This window comes from Herpailurus yagouaroundi, unplaced genomic scaffold, assembly GCF_014898765.1.
Source record: "Herpailurus yagouaroundi ecotype Mexico unplaced genomic scaffold, PumYag 191, whole genome shotgun sequence".
Taxonomy (NCBI): Eukaryota; Metazoa; Chordata; class Mammalia; order Carnivora; family Felidae; genus Herpailurus; species Herpailurus yagouaroundi.
Window position 1 is genome coordinate 1,071,596 of NW_024412422.1, and position 22,039 is coordinate 1,093,634.

The 22,039-nt window shown below is 53.5% G+C and overlaps 1 protein-coding gene across 3 annotated transcripts in view; it reads left to right on the forward strand.

Moving 5' to 3' along the window:
• The window catches only part of BCR (BCR activator of RhoGEF and GTPase), a 128,630-nt gene extending 107,028 nt beyond the window's left edge, over window positions 1-21,602 (forward strand). Inside the window, exons 16-23 of one of the 3 annotated variants that reach the window (XM_040443542.1) lie at window positions 1,711-1,842; window positions 13,716-13,775; window positions 14,464-14,573; window positions 15,867-16,006; window positions 16,880-17,014; window positions 17,778-17,883; window positions 18,373-18,535; window positions 18,882-21,602. In XM_040443542.1, coding sequence (XP_040299476.1) covers window positions 1,711-1,842; window positions 13,716-13,775; window positions 14,464-14,573; window positions 15,867-16,006; window positions 16,880-17,014; window positions 17,778-17,883; window positions 18,373-18,535; window positions 18,882-18,971 — 936 coding nt within the window. In that variant the 3' untranslated portion in view covers window positions 18,972-21,602. Of the gene's footprint in view, window positions 1-1,710; window positions 1,843-4,340; window positions 7,488-8,159; window positions 8,427-13,715; window positions 13,776-14,463; window positions 14,574-15,866; window positions 16,007-16,879; window positions 17,015-17,777; window positions 17,884-18,372; window positions 18,536-18,881 lie in introns of those variants that run through there. The other 2 variants (XR_005781020.1, XM_040443543.1) reach the window with 2 other exon arrangements.
• The last annotated feature ends 437 nt before the right edge of the window (window positions 21,603-22,039 follow it).

The window sequence follows — 22,039 nt, forward strand, 5'->3', positions numbered from 1 at the left end:
CTCGCAGGCAGGCGCCTCCGCCTCCGCTGCCCACATTCCACCAGCATTCCAGGAATCTCCTGGGAGGAGGGGGGGGGGGCGACCAGTCCAAGAGATTTTATCTCTGTGTTCCTGAGAATCCAACCCCCTTCACTCCCCATCACAAAGAAACAGCCTATTTTTCTGGAGAAGGTTTTGGAAAAGAAACTTAAAAGGGTTTTTTGTGCTGCCTTTGTTATTGCTTAGTTTACTTGGTAGATTTCCGTACTGTTTTTCCTCGGAAGTTGGAATGAGCTCTGTAGCCCTCTTGGTTTCTGGAAGCCTGGGGCTCTGCCGGGGGAGGGCTGGGGTAGGGACCCTACTTGCCTGTCCCGAGTGTTGGATTTGTATAGTTTGCTGCTCTGTTCTCCTTCACCTTGGAGAGCTGTTGTGTAACTTGCTCACCATCTCACCTTGAGCCTTTGGGAGTGTGGGAATGATTATAGAGTAGCCAATATTGATGAAGTCCCCAGATCTGTGAGAATGCCATTTCCCAGTTTCTAGAGTAGCTGTGGCCTAGGAAAGCCTCATGCTTGAGGCTGTGGGTGGAAAGCAAACCACCTGCTCCCTTGGAGAGGAAGAAGCTAAGACCAAATGGCTGTCTGGTCCACTTTGGGTCATGTGGCTGGTAGAGCCATGGGGCTAGCACCCAGCTCTCCTTTCTTGGCATCCATGACTCTCCTCATCAGATTTGCTGCCTTAGTAGGACTGGGGCACAGGGAGCCCATAGGATTGCCCAATCATTATAGCTCTGGGCATCTGTGCAGAAAGGGTGATGGCTGCCGTGACAAGGGAGCATCACAGCCAGACGGATCCATCAAAGGCTTTGCAGAGAGTAAATGAGCATGACCTGACAGGGGCAATGAGGGAGGGGTTCTGGAGGCACCAGCAGTAGAGGCTCAAGGAACCCAGGCATGGAGGATTCCAGACCAGCATCACCTGGTGGCCACCCTGGGTGTGCATATGGATCATCAGGGCTGTTACACATTCCTGGCACACACACACCCTCCCCACCCCCATGCAGGCTCAGAAATATCTCCTTTCTTTTCCCCCACCCTCTTCCATTTCCCCACCATGAACCTGTGCCTGCAAAAACACTGGTGTGAAATGTAGAATTTACTGAAGACACCATGTGGTGATGGAGGAGAAAGTCAACACCACACATCCCACAGCAGACAACTCGAAAACCTATAAGAACGGTTCTTTCCTCTCCTATATCACCTCCATGGGTCGATTTCCTTCCCCGCTTTCAAATAAACTTAATTTATAGAGCAGCTTTAGGTCCACAGCTTTAGGTCCAGAGCAGAAAGGACAGAGATTTCCCATATGCCCACTGTCCCCAAACATGCACAGCCTCCCCAACTAATCAATGAACCTACACTGACATCATTATCACCCAAAGTCCATAGAATATCTGAATTTATAACCAGCACCCATGAGCTTCTGATGCAGGGGGAATGGGGACTGCCTTTTGACATACTAGCTTAGGGAGTTTGGATTCAGTGTGAGAGGCATTCTGAGCTTCCAGAAGCATCCAGATTGAGCCACAATGGGATGCTCACAGGGAAGTAGCTTCTGAGGGTCTTTGTCACAGGACTAAAGTAAGCAGGGTCTCAAGTCATGGGTCCTTTTGGGACAGCAAGGAAGTCATTGGACCTGTTAACAAGGGACTTTCCTTTCTTGGGGCTACAGGAGTTTGAGATTGAGCTGGAAGGCTCCCAGACCTTGAGGATTCTCTGCTATGAAAAGTGTTACAACAAAACAAAGATCACCAAGGAGGACGGCGAGAGCACAGACAGGATCATGGGGAAGGGCCAAGTCCAGGTGAGGCTGCCGCCCTCCTCTGCCCCCTGCAGAGTCCCTCTGCCACCACCGCGTGCCCCCGCCCCCCACCTCCGACACAGCTTCGTACACCTGCCCCTGAACCCACCTACACCCTCCTCCAAATGCTCCAGTTTCTTTCCCCATTTGACCTTCTGGGACACTGAGGTTGCCTGGCTCCACAGGTTGGGAGTGGTTGGGGCAATTCCTGCCCCTCTCTCTGTTTGAGTGCCTGTTATGCCCCATCTTGCCCCCACAGGAAGTTCAGTTTGACTTGTTTTGCAGCGGGGGCCTCAGTTCCTCCATAGCCTTAGTTAGCAAAGTCCAAAGGCAAAACGGTGAGGCGGCGCTGTGGGCTGCAGTTAGCAGTTCAGAGACCATCTCAAATTGGAAAAAGCACAAAAATCCTGGAGTCTACCTGCCTGACATCTTCTCTATGGCTTCTATACCCGGCTTCCAGGGGGTGCAACTGCATCCCTAAGCAGGGCAGACACAGCACACACACACCCCCACCAGAGTTGGCATAGAAGCCCCCTGATGGGCTAAGAGTAAGTGTCCATACAGGACGAGCAAGGGAACCCCAGGTCCTCAGTGAAAACCATGTAGGCCCTCAGTCCTTCAGAAGCTTGCCTAGCCACTGGAAACCCACCATCAGCCCTTGTGCTTCTTGGCAGACAGGAGCTGTGCCGCCTGCCTTGTGTTTCTCACGGCCTCACCTGTGCAGTTCTGTGCCCCATCGGGGGAAACCCTGATATCCACATTCCTTACAGGGCATCTTACCAGACTCAGCTGAGCAGTTTCCTCCCTGCCCTGCCCTGGAGGTGGGCACTGACTGTTCCACTCCTTTCAGACCCTCAGATCCTTCGGCAAAGCCTCCAGCAGGAGTGGGCTGGCTGGGCGTTCCAGGTGTCTGTGGGAGAAAGGGGCTCTCCATGAAGCCCCACCTCCCTTCCCTGAGGCCAAGAAGTAAAATTCTTTTTGTGCTGAAATACTAAGCGGTAGGAATGAAGGAGAAGGATGAGTCTCCCCTGAGTAATTGGGGAGGGCCCACATGCATTCATTCAGACCAGCAAGTCCTCCCTGAGCAATGGCTCTGGATCCCCTCTGTTTTACCAGGTCCTCAGGACAGGTTTCACACTGCCTGTTTCCCCACCCTGGAAGCTTATTAGGGAACTCAGTGGCTCAGGGTCTCCAGGGACCCACTCCCACCCCATACCTTGAGACCAGGTCTAAAAGTAAAAATGCTCCTCTGACCACCTTATACCTGCCCCCCCGCCCCCCCCCCCCCACCTACCTGCCAGCAGACATCACCCAGCCAGGGGGCAGACACTACCCCCACACAAAGACACAGAGAAAGGAAACTAATGAAGCACCTCCCCACCCCCGCGCCACATCCCATACCTTCCTAGGAGAGCAGGTCCAAGGCCTCAGCTGACCCTACAGACAGGACCTGGGGCTGGACTCTCCTAAGGTGGGCAGTAAGACCAGCCTGGGGCAATACTCCAGTGAGCCCACTGAAGTGTGGGGTGCATGTTGGGGGGATCAGTGGGGCAGCCTTGCCCAGCATAGGGAAAGCAGGATCCTTGGCCCCTCTCAGAAGATGTAACTGGGGCACAGGGGGTCCCAAACAGACCAGGTTTGCCACTCACTGCTGATAAAATCCAAAGGCACAGAGAGGAGTGGTGGTGAAATAGGGAATTTATTTCAGAGAGGCCAACACTGGGAAGACGGGACTAGAATCCCAAAGACTGTCTCCAACGTGCCAAAAATGCTTCCAGGTTCATATAAGTGTGGGACAAAGGTCGGTGGGCGTATGCAGGTGGGCAGTGATGGTCAGGTGAAGCATTGTCTTGGGGTCAGTCATGTCGTGTCTTGCTGACATCAGGATAGTCCTTATTACTTGAGGGGTAGCTTCAGTTCTCAGGGGATGCTTTGCTCGCTAATTCTTTTGCTGTAGTTAAGAGATGAGCTGGAAAGAACTTCATCAGTGAGGAAGTACGGACTGAGATCGTAATGGAGGTAGTTGAAATCCTCTTTCAATAGGCAGAGTCTGTGTAGGCCAGCTCCTAGTCCAGGGGCACTCAGTGGATGTCTTGGACCTGAGTCCTACCTGTGACTTAGATGCTAAGGGAGAAGGAGATGGTTCCTCCTTGCTCCCCATGTGCCTGGCACACCATTGAGCCAGTTGTAGGGTCTTGGTGGCAAAAGGCTTCTGGGTGGAAGAAGCAGAAATGCAAGCCAGTGCTCTTCAGTTGTTCCACTCTTAGGGTCCTATCCAAGGATCTTTGACGAGCCAGGCACCTTCCCCAACCAGGGTCACCCCCATGAGCTCAGCATGCGTCGCACCTTGACCGATACGTACACCCACTGCAAAGTTGGGGTGATGTTTGGGAATGGCTCGCATGCCCAATGCAGACACTCACCACTCTGCAGCCCCCCAGTGTCCTTGAGACATTGACCCCCCCAGTGTCCTTGAGATCTAACTCTGTATTTCCACATAGATTGCGTTCACCTTCTTGGCTTTACGGAGAATCCCATGGATTGAATCAACCACATCATTGAGCCATTCTGCTCTTAATGGACACTAAGTTTTCCAGATTTTGCTATTCTGTGAGCATGCTGGTGCTGGACATCTTTGAAAACTGACACGTTTTGGCATTACTGGGCAACAGTCACAGCTTGGGCTCTGCTCTGCTGCTTCACAACTAATGTGTTCCTCTTTCTACCCCTCCCTTCTCCCTCTCCATGCTTGCATCTGTTCCAGCCTGGGCATCCCTTCTCCACACCCAGCCCTGACCCCCATCTTGCAGAGCCCAATGGCGATCTGAGGATGCAGACAGGCTGGGTGTCTGGCCCCTTTTTTCAGCCCATTACACAAGGCTAAAGGAGGCTCAGATTCCACCAACCTTTGACTCAAATCATCCAAATTCTCCAATAGGTGACTCCTTCCAGTAATCCAGGAGGCAGTGAGATTTGAACCAGGGCCTCTGAGCACTGGTGGGTAACTGGGGGGGTCTCAGTGGAAGAGAGAAAAGAACAGATACTTGTCCTCTTCTTTTATTGTATTGAGACCTCTTTGGAAACCCTTTGCCACATTACTGCCGGATATAAGCAAAATATTCCTCCGTGCACATAACCTGTGCTCTCAAACACTCTTCGTACACACGGACATGTCAGAGGAGCACCCTGTCCTGTCCCAGGGAAGAAGACAGCAAGTGGTGTTATGGGGGCTGGCTTGGGGCATCTCTCCAAACTCTGGCTGTTCTCTGCCCCTTTCTGCCATCTGGCCCCAGTCTGCGTTTCCCCTCACAGGTGCTTTGAGAGGTGCTCCTCAGCAAATAATCTCCCTTGCTTTTCCTTCAGTAGGACAAGATGGGACAGGAGTAGAGAACATGGACTGTATTTAAAAAGAAAAAAAATTACAACCTCATTAGAACAGAAAGGTGAACGGTGTTCAGCAGGATACAGGTATAGGGACCACTGCAGGGGGGTTTTGCAGCAGGGGAGAGAGATGGACTCCCAACTCTGACTATAACAAGGGAAGGGGGAATTTATAGACAAGGAGGGGGGGGGGGGGGGGGGGGGGGGGGGACGGTCATCGATTGGAAGTTACTAAAAGGAAACATCAGGGGTAAGGGAGATTCTGGCTAAACCTACCTAATGGGCAGGCCAGGGCAATCAGATGTTACTGGGGGCTGGGGCGGGGGGAGGAAATGAGGAATCTGGTTAGACGTTGAGGGTAATCCGCTATTAAGGATGTCGAGGCACGGTTTTTGCTAAAATTGGGCTCTTAGGGAAATTCCCAAGAATGAGGTCTATTGGAAAACAACTCAGAGGAGCCCGACTGATTTGGTCAAGGGGAGACTCTGTCCACTCCCTCAGCCCCAGTGTGCCTCCTGTGACCTGGGGCAATTCATCACTGCCTGTATAAACTTGTTTCCTCAATGTAAACTGTAGTCGGGGGCCACGAAGCCGGATGTGGAGGCCTTCAGTGTCAGCTGCCACTGTTATTATTACTCATTGTCGTCACTGTTAGTGGAGAAGGTGGGCTCTGGCTCCACTCCTTCGTCTGTGTTTGCTTTGGTGGAAGAGATGAGTGAATGGGAAGCCTGGCCGCTGAGCAATCATTAGCCAGGAAGGAATCCCAGCATAACCCAAGGTCCGTTTGTGACTCACAAAGAGTAGGCAGTGGCCAGCCTGGCCCCTGAGGACCCCCATTCCTGTGGGGAGGGGGGGGGCTTGTTTACAAACCCGGGATCCCCAATACGAATAGGAAGGAAGTCAGAGGAAGAGCGGTGATGACGTCCTATGACCCTAGCCAGGCCTCTTTCTGCCTCCCCCAACCCCCACAGACACTGTTTTCTGTGTGGGGCACCCCTAGGGGAGGGCATTCGTGACTCTAGGGGGGGGGGACAGCCTTCCTGAGTGGGGGCTTTTCCCAATAATACCAGGCACCTTCCGAGTATGCCATGTGGGACAGACATGTAGCCCTGCCCATTCTGTTGCTGGGGTAGGGGAGGTGGGAATAGCATGGCCTTCTCCTGCAGGTGCCTTCCACCCCCACCTGCCACATGCTCTTTGACTCATAAGTTTAGTGGAAAGCCCTTCCTGTGAGGTGGAGAAGGTGCAGCACCCTGGGAGTATCTGAGTGGGGCCGGGAGAAGCCCACAGCTGGCCAGAAGGGCAGAGGCCAGGCAGGTCCCTCCAAGGGGCCAGGGACAGAAATCAAGTTTCCAGCAAAGCTGCTCACATGCCTGTCTGGGCAGATGGTGTCAGAGTCATCTGGGGAGCTAGGGCCTGATCTCCCAGAGCTGGGGTCCTAGATCGGTCTGGTTTTACTGCCTTACATGATGGTGGTGAGCTGAGGGTTCAGGAACCACTGGCCTGAGTCTGAGGTTCCAGCTCTTGCTCTTCAGATGACTTGGCAGATCCCTGCTTCCCCTCTTAAATGATGCAGTCTCCATGAGAGGAGAACGGAGGGATGAGCCAAAGTCAGCTGCTCAACTGACTGAGCCACCCAGGCACCCTTCTTTTCTCCATTTTCAAATTTTCTGTGTTGTTTGAACCCCCTACCCTATTCCTTCTTAGTGATTAACTTTATATCAAATCCTAGAATATTGTCATCTGCCATTTCTCCTGATATTTTGTGTGTCTAGCTGGGCTCACGACTCACATTCCAATGGGGACGTCAGAGTTGATTTTTTTTTTTTTTAAACATTTTTTTGTGAGTTTTGGTTGAGACTGGGGCCTCAGATCTCTGGTCTGACCCTTACTTTATTCGAAACTGGTACTTAGGGCTGTCTGTATGTGGTTTCCCAAACTTCTCTGCCAGCCTGGGTTGTTTGCCTCACGCATAGAAACCTGGTTGAATACAGACTGACAGGTCCAACGGTGCCCCTTTCCAGGGGTGCCCTGGCACCCACACTCCAGCCCTCACCAAGACCTCACTGTAAGGTCTGCCCACTCACGGGCAGTATCCTCATTCGACCACCAGTTCTGTGGCACTTGTGCCCCAAGAGCCCACTGAAGTGCCCAGCAACAGCTGTATGAATGTGGAGATGCCACCAACACTTGGACACGCACGTGTGCAGCCACACCACTGAGTATGCCAACCCGAAACTGGAAAGAAGCTAAGTGCCCATCAGCTGGTGAGTTCATAAGCCAAGTGTGATATATCCGTATGAAATATTATGCAGCGAGAAAAAAGGAAGGACATTCTGATACACACTACATGAATGAAACTTGAAGACATAAGTGAAAGAAGCCAGACACAAAGGGATAAGTAATATATGATGACACTTACATGAAGTATCTAAGACTGGCTAATTCCTCAAGACTAAGAGTGGAATAAAAGTTACCAGGGGCCAGAGGAGGGTGGAAATGGGGAGCTACTGTTTCACAGATACGATGTTTGGGATGATGAAAACGTTTTGGAGATAGGTAGTGGTGGTGATTGCACAACATTATGGATGTACTTAATGCCATTGAACTGTGCACTTAAAAATGGTTAATTTTATGTTATATATATTTTACCACCATTTTTTAAAGAGTTAGCATGTCATGGGGTGCTTGGGTGGCTCAGTCAGTTGAGCGTCCGACTTCAGCTCAGGTCATGATCTCACAGTTTGTGGGTTCGATCCTCAGGTTGGGCTCTGCGCTGACAGCTCAGAGACTGGAGCCTGCTTCGGATTCTGTGTCTCCCTCTCTCTCTGCCCTTCCCGCACTCACACTCTGTCTCTCTTTCAAAAATAAATAAAAACATTAAAAAATAATACTAATAAAAATTTAAAAAAAAAACAAAACAGTTAATATGTCCACAGGGTACAGGAATGGACATGGGAGCCCAGACCCAGCCACTTGCCCTTTCACGAAATCCCTCAGCAGAATGACAGCCCCTGCTCGGTGCAGCATGGTGGAAAAGCCACTTTCAGAAGCCTCTTACAGCCACCCTTTGGAGCCTCGGCACCCTCACCTGTAAGGGCAAGCGTCTGGCTCTCAGCAGTCCCCAGTGACCAGATGCTCACTCTGTGCCAATATGTACTGCAACGCGTGTATATTAAATATGTTTATACTGTACATCTTATAAACACATGTCTTGGCCCTGAGATACCACAGTGAATGAAATAGACAAAAGCCCTGTCGTCGGGGCTGGTGGGAGAGGCAGACGTCAACCGAAATAAGAGTAAGAGCTGTGGTCAGGTGGGAAGGAGATGGGGTTTGGGGGAGATGTGGTTTTCAGTTCGGTGGTTGGGTACAGCAGGTACTACTACAAGGGTACCGAGAGGTCCAGCCCTTCATTACAGGGGATTACCTCAGGGCCATGCGCTGTCCACCCACACAGCCATTCACTGTGCCAGGGCCTCCTATTATTGGGGGGAGGGATGCCTTCCTGGGTGGCTGGGGGTGCGGTGCTCAGAGATGAATGAGGTGCAGCCTGCGTTGGGGGTGAGCAAGAGGAGAAACCAATGTCCCCTCTTAAACCATCTTGGAGGGAGCAGGTCCAAAGTGTTTTTTGCATCAGTAACATAAAATGGGTGATGATTGTTTTTAACAAACATCTGAGGAAGATTTTTGGCTGTAGAAGTTACGAACATGTAAAAACATGTGAGCAAATCCTTCTTGTACAGATTTCCCCAAGATTTGTCCTGAAGAAGCATACCACTACCACCGTGGAGAAAGTGTGGCCATGTGACCTGGACCCTCCTTGCTCAATTGAGGTCCAGTTTGGGACCCTATCTTTTTTTCTTTAGCTGGCATACCATAGAATGCATCCATTATAAGTATACGATTCAATCATTTTGGTAAATTTACAGAGTTGTAGAACAATCACCAACAATCCAGATTTAGAATACAGTAAAACCTTGGTTTGCAAGCATAATTCGTTCCAGAAACATGCTTGTAACCCAAATCACTTGTATATCAAAGCAAATTTCAAGAACTGCTAGCTCGGTTGTGATCATGTGACATTCGGCATCACGTACTACTCGTGTTGCAAGACATCACTTGTTTATCAAGTTAAAATTTATTAGAAATATTTGCTTGTGGAACACCCTCAGAACAAGCTATTTGCAATCCAAGGTTTTACTGTATTTCCATCCCCCAAAACGATTTCCTCATTCCCATTTATAATCACTCACTATTCTTACCCCCAGACCCAGGCTGATCTGCTTTTTGTGTATAGATTTGCTCTTCCTGCATGTTTCATGTAAATGGAATTATTGTATATTTATGTAGTCTTTTGCAACAGGCTTCTTCCCCTTAGCAAGTTTTTGAGCATCCCGCACATCATAGCAAGTATCGGCCCTTCATTCCTCATTATGGCTGAATCATATTCCATTCTGTGCATTCATTTACCACGTTTTATTTATCCATTCACCAGTTGATGGACACTGGGTTGTTTCCAGCTCAGGGCTATTACCGTTAACGCTTCTGTGAACGTGGGCACACAAGTCTTTGTGTGAATGGATGTTTTCGTTCTTCCCGTGTGGAGACCTGGGGGTGGAAATGCTGTGTTGAGCAGCCAAGTTTAGCTTTGTGAGGAGCTGCCCTACTTTTCCAGAGTGGCTGCAGTATTTTATGTCCCTAACGGCAGAGTCTGAGGGCTCCTGTTTCTCCACAGCCTAACCAACACTTGTTACCATCTGTCTTTTAGATCATAGATGTCCTGGGCAGTGTTCCTTTATCCTTTTAAGTGATGCTGGAGCCTGGTGGGGATCAGAGAGGGTAGCAAAGATTTAAAGATGTGGTTGCTAGAGCTCAGGAGAACAGATTGTGACAACAAAAGCAGAACCGGGAGACCAAATTTCCCTCCCGGAGAGATTTCTCCAGGCAGCTCTGAGAAGTCCCATTCCAGGGAGTAGCTTCCAGTGCAGACATGGAGCTCAGTAAGGGGCCCTGGGGAAACCCTGCTGGACCATCCTGGGCGGTGACAGTGGGCACAGGGGTAACTACAGTCTACACAGAGGCTAATGAGGAGGGAATGGGCATTGCCTCCTGTGGACTGTTTAGTCCTGCCTCTCAGGCTCAGGGTAATAATGCCTGGTCCTCAGCAAAGCCACCTGGGCACACGGGGGCAACCATCTACCAGCCCCACTGCCCACTGTTGTTCCTTTGAGGCCCCTGTCTCACCCAACCCCGAGGAGACAAGCAGGAAACCATCCCTTCCTTCTGAGAACACTGGGTGTGAGCAGACACCCCCCCACCCACCCAGTCCCTGTCCAGTCCTCCAGCACCCCTGCAGCAGGCACATTCCTCACTGAGACCTTGAGACCCCGAGGGGCCCCCACAGGCATCAGAAGCACCATTTCCTGGTTCTCTCCACTCTGTCATCTATTTTTCCAAATCCCAGTCCCCAGCTTGTTTACTTCTCTGGTCCTTTAAATAGCCACATGAGAGCGCGTGCCAGCCTTGAATGTCGTTTGGGACTGGACTGCACTGAGCCTTGGGCTTCATCATCGTGTTATTCTTCATGCTCCTTCCGCTCTTCTCGGCACAGTCTGTTCTTTGGAGCTGAGCCAACATGGGGTCGGTCTTTCCCACTGGAGCTGCTGCGAGTCCTGGGGGCTGGGTGAGGAGCTGCCTGGCAGCGCCATGGCCCAGATCTGCACTCTGGAGGCCAGCTCATGCCACAGCCTGTGGGGCCAGGTAGCAGTGGGGCTGGACATTGGTGCTGGTGATGGACGATGGCACTGAACCCCCCCCTCCACTGGGCTGGCCATCCTCTGGGAGGGGGGCCACAGGATGTTCTCTGCTCAAGTCCAGTCAAGACTGTGCAAGCTGTTATTGGTGTCACTAGCTGGGGTGGTACCGGCTCTGGGGAGGGGGTCTCTAGACCATGTACAGCCATGAGACAGACTGGCCAGGCAGACATGTGTTACTCAATGTCTCCAAATGCGCCCACAGGAAACCAGCCACTTGAGAAGGAAGTTTGGCTTTTCTGGGCTTTAAAGAAAACTGACACGCTGGAGTTCCCGTAACCAATAGGCTGTTGGTGGGGGGACGGGGGTGTATTTTCCAAACACACACAAAAAAGGAGAATCCAGGGGTGATCGGAAACTTTGACCTTGGTGAGCCAGGCTGCAGGGGTGGGGCTTCCCGAGAAGCGTGGTCAAAAGGCAGTAGAGGCCGGGAGTTTGTCACACTACTGTCCATCTGCGCTTCTGTCTGGACGTGCTCCTGTTAGCCACATCGGCCTCTCAGAACAGCAGGGCCAGGGATGCGAGAGACGCCATCTGCCCCCGCTGCCATGCAGGGCCTCCTACGGTACTTCCACCCTAGCCGGGCCAGCCGGAGCCGACTGGCCTCTGCCGAAAAGCACCTGTGTGCTCGGGGCACGGCCCTGTGGACCCACATCCGAAACCTCATCTGCAAGGGCAAGGTGGGCAGATGGGGGTGCCATGGTCTCCTGGGTGGGCCGTGTAGGACCAGGGGTCCCTCTGCCTGTTGGCTACATTGAGGAAAGGGGTCCAGTGATTACTGTTCCTGGGAGGGAAAGGGAAGGGGATTTCCTGCTGAAGCTGCTTCTGTGTCTCCTTTAAAGAAAACTCCTGGTGGCGGTGTTGAGCTCTCCCTCTCCTTAGGAGCCAGAGGTATGGTGTCTATCCCCTTCCTTCCTGAGAAGCCAGGGCACAGGAGTTGAGTGTGATAGTCTGGCAGTATGCCCCCTCTCCCTTACCTTTTCCCACCATACCTTATCTGGTTGAGAGCGAGTTAGGGCCCTAGCGTCATCCCCCTCCTGCCTCCCCCCTGAGGAGGCTGTTCCCCGAGCTGGATGCCTGGCATTCACTCTAGCGGGGGAGCACCAGTTGGGAGGTTTCCTTCTCTGAGTTGTTTGTGACTGACTGGTCCCTGCTGACAGGCCTTGCCCTTCAGGGTGGGGTCCCCATGGCCCAACAGTATGCCCACCCCCAAGAACTTCCAGGGACAGATACGGAGCAAGAACCTGTAACCACACAGCCCCAGGAGGGAAACACTCTGCCACCCTTTGTTTTCCTTTGTCATTGTGTCTGTACATTTCAAATCTTTGAAGATGTTAACCAGTAGGGTGGTGAAGGGGAGGTAAGGGGAGCCCACACCCCAGGAGTGCCTGTGACGAGCCTCCATGCCAAGCAGTGCAGGGATAGAGGCTCTGGTTGCACACAGCAGCCGCTGGACCTTGTTTTCTCACCTGCACAAGGTCCACGTGGCTGTCACTTCTTGGGTCCCTTGCAGTGGATAAACATGGATGCCTGTCCTGAGCACCCCACTGGACCTGGCACTATGCTCAGTACCGTCGTGTGTGTGTGTGTGTGTGTGTGTGTGTGTGTGTGTGTGTGTGTGTACACAAGTTTGTGTGTGCAGAAATCACGAGACATGGACCCTGCTATCAAGTGGTTTGCCTAGTTTCAGCCATGTATCACAAGGCCCCATATGAGGAACGCCAGGTTACATGGTGTCAGACAGTGGTTCCTTAACTTGGCTTTATACCAGAATCACTTAGGGAGGTTTCTAGTTAAGTGAACCCCAGATCCCACCCTGAGCTGTGAGTGCAACTCTGTGAGTAGAACTCAGGGAGCTGTTTTTTCAAACAAGCTCTTCCCAGGTGCTCATTTGTCCAGCCCACTGGTGTGGATGTGTGCTCCCCAAAACAGGGAGGATGGAGACCTCATAGATGGGGAGAGCTTGGCCTGAGCACAAAGTTGGGTATGTTACAGCAGCACAAGCTGTCAGGTGAGATGGGGCAGCATGGTCCCGTGGGCCGGCACTCAGACAGTACTCTGTGGGGTAGAAGTCAGAGGGCTACAGAGGGCCTTCCTCCAGACCTGTCACTAGCTGTATGGTTTGGAGCTGGGCTCTGGATCCTTCTGGGCCTGACTCTGAGCTATAGGACTGGCCTGGACTGGAGACCCCCTCCTGCATGGGCTCCTACAATTAAACCACCAGGCACACTCAGGAAAAAAACAGTTTCAAACTCTTGGTTGGCACACCTTCTGAAAATTACTATTAAAACGGGGTTTCCCAAAATATTTAAGCCGACAGCTCGGCCTCCACTGAGCTGTGTGTAGCACCTGTGATGGCTGGTGAGGGGGAGCAGGACAGCTGCTACCATGGACTTGAGCTCCCATCCAGAAGGGACAGAGGGAGGAGCAGGGTGCAGGGCCCAGAGCTGTCACCAACTCACACCAGGGGTGAGTCTGGGACACATGAAGCATAGGAGAGCTCTCAGTTTCCAGGGGTTTTCTAGCAGGTCCCCTTTCTGGACCCCTCTCAGGTGCCAGCAGAGGTCCGGCTCCAATTCTGACAAGTGTGGAGACATCACAGGCTTGGGCTGCTTGCTGCCTGGCAGGATCTCTGCACAGCCCCCAGGGCACCTAGTAATCATGACTGCTTGCTTTCAGCTGGACCCCCAGGCCCTGCAGGACAGAGACTGGCAGCGGACTGTCATCGCCATGAACGGGGTATGTTGGCACCTACTTTTCCCAGAAGATTAGCGTGGCCCCCATTCCTTCCAAAACAGTCCGAAGGAGGCTAAGCCTGAGCTAGTGTGTGAGGTGGGGCATGGCTGCAGGAGGCAGAGGTGTTGCAAAGCAGAGTCACTATGAACATTTGGTGGCTGGTGTCGTAGTCACCAGCCAGGCACTGAGCCTCCCTCCCCAAACAGTGATCCAGTGGTACCACCAAGTTAGGCAGGGCCTCGACCCTGGGGTCTGCCTGTAGAAATGGAGACCCCTGATTAGTTTTCAGTGCCCCAGAAGGATTTAAATCTTTAAAAAAGAAAGAAAAAAGAAACAAAACAATTACTTACCAGGAGAGGTCTGGGCATATATGACAAAATGTTACATTTGATAGATAATTCATGGCTTTTTGTTATGTTACTTTCTATGCTTTTCCTCTTGTTAACTATTAAGAAAGAAAGAGAAGCAGTGGGGATTAGGGTGGGGAGCAGTGTCCTGCAAGAGCCAGTCTTTAAATCACCCTGACTGTTCCTGGCCCTTGCTGAGTTGGGCCAGGGGGCTGCCCTGTGCTGGGATCTTAGCCCGCTTGCCTGGGGAGGGGGATGATTTGCCAAGCCCCCAGGGCCTCTGGGAACTCAGACTGTGAGTCTCAGAAGGGTTAGAGGGCTGTGCTCCCTGCCTCCCCCTGCAGATTGAAGTGAAACTCTCCATCAAGTTCACCAGCAGGGAGTTCAGCTTGAAGAGAATGCCTTCCCGAAAACAGACAGGTGTCTTCGGAGTCAAGATTGCCGTGGTCACCAAGTGAGTGGAGAGGGGTGAGGGCTCATGCATCTGTTATCCTCAGGCACAGAGAGCACCCCGTCCCACCCCCGCCGAGCAGGTGTTTCTGAAGGAAAGAGCAGGCAAGGGTCTCCACTCTCTGCATGGTCCTCTGAGCACAGGATGCCTCTCAGGCCAATGGAGCACTCAGTGTGCTTAGCTGCCTCCTGTGTTTACCTAGAAACTTGTCCTCATCAGTTTAGGAATGTCCTCGCCCCCTCATGCAGGCCGGCGGGCTGGCTCCCACACTACCACTGGAGCAGCACAGAGTCAGGGTCTTCTTCCCTTTGTCACAGTCAGGGTTCCTGTGGCAACCCCAGCCCCTGGGGCAAGGTCACTTGTGAGGAGAAGTTTGTATGCTGGTTTGAGAGCAGTTCTCAGGGACACGGGCCTCTTCCTCCCAGAATCCATTCACTTCCCCTGTTTGGAATCCAGCCGGGCCCCTGACCTCAAAGGCCAGAGCCTGCGTCACATGTCCCCCGGACACCTAATTGTATCCAAACACCACTCCCTGCCCCCAGCTGCACCCCAGCCTTCCCCACAGCTCTCTGGGTGGACCTGGGCTTGAGCAGAGAGGACTGTGTCAGCAGTTACCCCAAATAAGCACCGCTAATGGGGGTGGCTTGGGAAGGAACTTTGCTGAGCTCCTGAATCCAGTTGCTAAACTAGTCTAAAGCTGACCCTCCAAACAGCACATCTCCTATTTTTAGGGTACTCCTACTCTGGGAATTGGGTGTTGTTAAGATGTGAGCAAAAAGTATTTAGAACCATAGGATTCTGAGTGCTGAGGTTAGGCAGCCCTGTGGGGTTGTTCATCCAGCAATCCAGCAGGTGTTGGAGTGCTGCTATGTACAGGGCTCACCTCTTGCTCAGGCCTGGAGGGGTCAGGGTTCACCTCTCACATAGCAGTCTTGGCAGAGCCAAGACTGGGTCCAGGACTCCGCAGCCACCTATTAACCCAATGCCTGGAATGTTTTAACTGACTTCCTATGGCTGATAACACCTAGGAAAGCCTCCTGACCTTCCCTAAAGATCACATATAACTCACAGGTCATCCGACTACCTTAGAAAGACCCTAATAAGATCTAAACAATGGTAATCATGAACTCTGAGAGCAAACGGAAGGCATGCAAGAGGGTCTGTGTACGCCCACACCCGGGGGCCTTCATCACCCCCATCTCTAGGTGTCCAGGTGTGCAGACAGTTGATGGGTCCAGCCCCGTGGCCTGAGCCAGGGGCTGCCAGGCACTGAAGGTGCTTCCCCTCACCCTGCAGGAGAGAGAGGTCCAAGGTGCCCTACATCGTGCGCCAGTGCGTGGAGGAGATCGAGCGGCGGGGCATGGAGGAAGTAGGCATCTACCGTGTGTCTGGAGTGGCCACAGACATCCAGGCGCTGAAGGCGGCCTTTGACGTCAGTGAGTGTCGGCCCCACGCGGTGCAGGATGGGGTGTGGGCGTGGTGACCTTGCACCCCACGGTGCAAGTGGTGACCTTGCATGGTCAAGGCTCCTGTTGAGTATATTAGGCTCCGTACATTTTCTTCACTTCTTGTCTGATTTTTCCAGTGAAAAGAAGAGGGAGGGGTGAGAGGAGGTTCCGCAGAAGCCCGTTCTCCTGTCTGAGCCACATGTGCATGGCTCTCGTGGAGTTGGCCCAGGGGCTTATGTGGGGCCGCCCCACCTCCCACTGGGGCTTGGCCTGCTTCACAGGGTAGAAAAGAGGTGCCGACCAAAGCTTTGGAGTCAGTGTGGTCTGACTTCTAAGTTGGTGGAACTACCTCAATCCCCAGATGAGGACACTGAGACCCCAGAGGCTCCTCAGAGTAGAAGGTGGCAGAGCCAGGACATCGTGCCTGGATACTCTTCCCTCCCTGGTTTGTGACACAGAGGGCCAGTGGTCACCTGAGGCCAGAGGGAAGGCACTGGTTTAAACTGTAGAGTGGCACAAATAATCCCAGTATCAGAAGATGCCTACCGTCAGGTAGTTGCTGCAGAGCGTAGCCACCCAACTCCTGCCCAGGCACCGTGTCTGCGATACCTCCACTGGCCTGACAGCCTCTTGTGGTGGCTCTGCTGCCAGGCTGCCCCTTGCCCAGCAAGGGAAGGGTCGGGAGGACGCCTCCTCTGCCAGAACCACTGGCATACTTGGAAGAAGACACAACCTGCTCAAAGGAGGAACCCCAAAAACCGTCCTCCTGCTATGGGCTGACTTGCCTGAGGCAGGGAGAGCGGAACCCTACTTGGTCTCCGTGAGTAGGTAGGTCGTGCTTCATCTCCACGCTCCTTCCAGATAACAAGGATGTGTCCGTGATGATGAGTGAGATGGACGTGAACGCCATTGCCGGAACGCTGAAGCTGTACTTCCGTGAGTTGCCAGAGCCCCTCTTCACCGACGAGTTCTACCCCAACTTCGCCGAAGGCATCGGTGAGCATGGGAGGTCTCCCCAGCCCCTCCTGTCCAGTGGTACTCTGAGGTGGGAGAGATGTCAACAGCAAGGTGAGGGTGAGCTGCGCCCCCTCCACCATGGTCCACCTTTGAGCCCAAACTTCACGGTGGCAGCGGACCAAGAACCTAGCTGGTCCTAGAAGGCCTCTGCCTATCCTCAAAGGGCCTCCTGCTGTCCCCATCCCTCCAAGGAGCCCAAGAGGGTGAAAGGGCTGGTACCACTGCGGCACACCGGAGTATGGGGTCCTGGAGGCTCCTTCCTCCTCACTGCAGTGCCCCTCTGCTCCTCTAACCCCAGCTCCTGGTCCTGTCACATTGGGCTTCAAGCCCAACCTGACCCTAGGTCCTCCTGGAGGGTGGTGTCTGAAGTGGGGGTGTGGGGGGACAAGGCAACTGCAGCTTCCACACCCAGCCTCCAGGGCCATTCATTCAGCAGAGGACCCCCAGGGTACGCAGGGTGATGAGGGAACTTCCAGGGCCTTGAAACCTTCCTGCCCTCACTCTTCCTGCTTCAGTCCATGCTCAGCTTCTCATGCCTTGGGCTCTTCTGAGCAGAAGGTGGGAATGGCCAGGTCGGCTGGGAGGGCAGTGATGCCTGCCACCTCCTGGCACTGGATCCTCACTGGGGGCCAGTGCTATGTGGGCCAGGACAATGATGGGCCTGGACTGCCCTGAGAGCCCCAGGAGGGGCCTCCAACTTGGTCATGACCCTGAGAATAACCCCCCTCCCAACCCCCTGCAGCTCTTTCAGACCCCGTTGCAAAGGAGAGCTGCATGCTTAATTTGCTGCTGTCGCTCCCAGAGGCCAACCTGCTGACCTTCCTCTTCCTTCTGGACCACCTGAAAAGGTAACCCCAGCTCTTCCTCGGGGGCCCCCAGGCAGCAAGGCACGTTCTCTTGTGGCCCACTGGCTCCTAGGCCCTAGTCACACTCCATGGCTCCTAGGGCCCTCTCCCCCCACCCCTGTCTGTGGTTACTCATCCATTCTGGGTATTGCTCCATGGCCTTAAGGAAAGAGTGAAGCGCTTCAGCCATGGCCCGTGGTGTGCCTGGGCTTCCTCCCCGCTCCAGATCATGGCCCACAGCTGGCCCAGCCACCTGCCAGCCCCAGGTGCTCTTTGTCCTAGGCCCCTCCAACCCAGAAGAACCGGGGTGCAGTCTGCTTCCAGCACATCCAGGGGTGGGGTGTCTGTGTTGTGGAGCCAACCCAAGGCAGAAAGGGGTGGCTCCCATTCTCACATTCCCTGAGCCACCCTCCAGAGTGGTCTGGCCCCTCCACCTCACCTCCATCCTGAAGGCCGTGTCTCAACAGCACCCTCTGCTTTGGCCCTCTGCAGGGTGGCAGAGAAGGAGACGGTGAACAAGATGTCCCTGCACAACCTTGCCACAGTCTTCGGCCCCACGCTGCTCCGGCCATCAGAGAAGGAGAGCAAGCTCCCTGCCAACCCCAGCCAGCCCATATCCATGACCGACAGCTGGTCCCTGGAAGTCATGTCCCAGGTATGAGCAGAAACAGGCTCCAGCTCACGCCGCCTGATCTCAGAGGTGGCCTCTGCCTGGCCCACCCAGGGTCCTATGGGTTATTCCCATCCAAGGTGTACAGGGGGAGGGGTCCAAGGTGCTGAGAGAGGCACTTGCCTGAGGCCGTGTGGCTGGGAGGGGAAGGGAGGACCCAGGCCACTGTCCTTCTTTCTGTTCCTTACTGGGGCTTCTCAGGGCCTGTCTGATATTTTCAGGGGCCTTCAGATCTCTTGGCGGGAGGGGCTCGTGTCGCCAGCACACTCTGCAGCTGTGAGCACCCCCTGAGCCACTTTCCTCTTTCCTCCTCCCTGCTCTGCCCCGGCAGGTCCAGGTGCTGCTGTACTTCCTGCAGCTGGAGGCCATCCCTGCCCCAGACAGCAAGAGACAGAGCATCCTATTCTCCACTGAAGTCTAAAGGGTCAATTCCATCTCTGAGAGGCCAGCAGAACGGCCTGGAAACCTCCTGGAAAAACGGGCTATCCACAGAGTGGGAACCGAATCTTCTTGAGGAGTAATTAGGCCACCCCGCCCCCAAGGGCTGGACTACCCTTGTCTAGGGACTGCCTAGAGACAACTACCCAAGGCAAAAGGTTAAGTGGCCTGGGCAGTTCTGGACCCCGCCCCCCCCGGCCCTTGGGCCTGTGAGCTTGCAAGGAGCCTCAGACTGTGGTTTTCCATGCTGCCACCAGAGGGTGCCCCAAGCCAGCATGCCTCAGCGCGCAGCAGGCCTGGCCGTGGGACCAGGTGAAGGGAGTGGTTTCTACGAACTTACCAGAGTTTGAGATTTCTACTGGAACGCTTGTCAAGATGCACCCTCTCCAGGGAGAAGGGAACGTGACCAGATTCCCTCACTATCGTGTCTTGAATAAACACCGATGCTGCTTCATACCGTGGGGGCCACAGCCCTGTCCCTGTGTGGGTGGGGGCTTTTCAGTTTCCCTGACTTAGAAATTTAACTCTGTTTGTGTAACAGAGTTTGAAAAGCTAAGTCAACACTGTGTAGCGTTTGACCCCTTTCGCCTCCTTCCTTCTCCTTCTTTCTAGAAGGAACTCTGTCCAGAAATGGGTCTTCCTATTCTGTCCTGTTGCGTTGTTTTTGCTGTTCATGTGCCCCTCAGAAGGCAGCTCCCCGTGGAGCCTTGTAACGCCTGTCTGTCTGTGCAGGACCGACACCAGGGGGAGGGAGGCCCAGGCTGCGCACTTTATGGCTTCTTCTCCAGGGATAGTGACCCTGTCCACTGCCTGTTGGGCACAAGCTCTCCTCTTTGGCTTAAAAAGGCCTCAGTCTTTCTGGCTTCCTACAGCCTGCCGCCCCCTCTGCCCACACCCTCCCTCCCCCTGATCATCCCCCGACATCAGTCACTTCATTCTCTTGCTCTCTGCTGAACAAACTCAGTAAACTTTTGTAAAAGTTTCCTCTCGGCAGCAACAGCTTGCTGACAGCTCGTTTTAAACTTTGATCTGAATAGCCTTTTGATACTTGAATATTTTTAAGTTTTCTACATAGTTTCTAATTTTTTTCCTAACAGATTCAAATAACTAATACGATATTAGAATGTACTCCATGGACAATTCGTGTCCCAGCGGCATTTTGTCTTCCTCTACACACCAACTCTGTTTTTGTCAGGGGCCGGTTCTGAAGTCTCCTGAGCATCAGGAGTGTGGGGGGAGGGGTTGGTTAGGAGCAGGGGGCTGTTCCACTGGCCAGTCTCAGGGTGGGGCGCTCCTGTCCCAGAGCAGGTAGAAGGACAGGGACTGGCAGCTACCTCCCCTCCCTGCTCTCCAGATACCGGTACAGAAGCCAGGACATTCTTGGTAACCCTCCTGACCATCCAGCTTGTAGAAAAGAGAATGAGGGAGGCCGCTAAGTCTTTTGAAGAAATAGATCTATAAACAATTGCATCCTTTTTTTTTTTTTTTTTTTTTTTAAGAGAGGGGTTAGGGCAAGGAGAAAAACCTTGAGAAGCCAAGTTTCCATGCTGGTCTTGCAAGAAAAGAGAATACAGTGAACCAGAGGAGGAAAGCAATAGTGTGACTCAGGAAAAGGTGTTTGCTTGTCACATGATTACACCAGTAACGGTGGCAATGTCCCATGATCCCTCCGATGTCCTGGGTGGCAGGGGTGGGGGTGGGAGGGCTCGCCTGACACGTCAATAGGCAGCTCTTGCCCAAACTCGCAGCACATGGGGGGACATGTGCTCTCCAGCCTCCCCTCTGCTTGTGGACCTGCTGAAGCAGGGTGGGGGTGGGGAAGGGCAGCAGAAAACAAAGTCTCTTAAAGGTTTTATGTCCACATACTATATTTATTTCTTTGTACTTTTTCCTTGCGAGGAGAGCAGACCCACCATTTTAAAAGAGTGTGGCTCTCCTGGGGGTAGAGGCAGGGAGCAGGGTCCTCTGCCCTCTGTACATTTCTGGACTCACTGGGTTTCTTAGGCCTCCAGCTCTGGGCCGCCTCTGGCCTGGCTTCCCAGCCCCATCCATCTTAGCATCCCTCCAGCCCTGCAAGGGGAACACACTCTGCTTAGAAAAGCTACACCCAGCACTCGTTTCTGTTCCCCTGGTGTCATGATTTGCATCTGTCGCATTGAAACTGGAAAGCAATATATCAGTGTCTGTGCCAATTTTCGTTCCCTCCCCCTACCTCCTCCCCCTTCTTACTTTTTATTTATATAGAATGTGTGCTGTTTGATGACAGAATGACCACTCTTCCTTGTGTAGCTCTAAAAGCGCTCCTTTGCCGGGTCACAGTGGCAGTGGTCACTGGCCGCCTCTGTCGCCCTGTCTCACACACGGGCCTGGGGGTTGGTAAAGCGAGCATAGGGCAAATAGAGTCCTAAAGCCCAGACATGACCTTCCACGAGGCACGGCTGCTGGACTCTGCAGCAGACGAGAAGCCTGGAGCAGGGAGCTTGATCCGGCCCCTGAATCTGGAGCAGGGAGCTTGGCTGTCTCTGCAGCTGCATTTCTGCTTTGGGCCCAGCCATCCCTATACCACCGTGGGGGAAGGGACTGCTGACACTTTCATTAAAGTTACCTGAGACTACTTGTGTCAGTGGTGATTGCTCCGTTCAGAAGGAAAAAACACGATCGGAACCTTTGGGAGGGTCCCCGAGCTGCTGGGTGGGAGCTGGGGTTGGGCAGCAGAGCTGGAAGCAGCAGCAGGCGATGTAGAGGGCCCGGGTGCCCCGGAGGACACCTAGGAGGGCAGCGCACAGCGCAGTGAAGAAGCCAGGCCCAGTGGGGTCTACGCACCACAGGCGGGCACCGCAGGCAGGGTTGGGACGTGAAGCAGCAGAGCAGGAGCTTGGAGCCCTCTGGTTTAGGGCGGTGGGGGTACCGGCCATGCCAAGCCCAGAGACAGGGAGGACTCCAGCCCCCCACAGCCTGGCCCTGCACCGGTCCCTTGGTCTCTGTGGTTTCTGCTGACACCAAGGTTTGGTGGTCCTGCCAGGTCTGGCCTTCCTGCTGCCTGCAGGCATG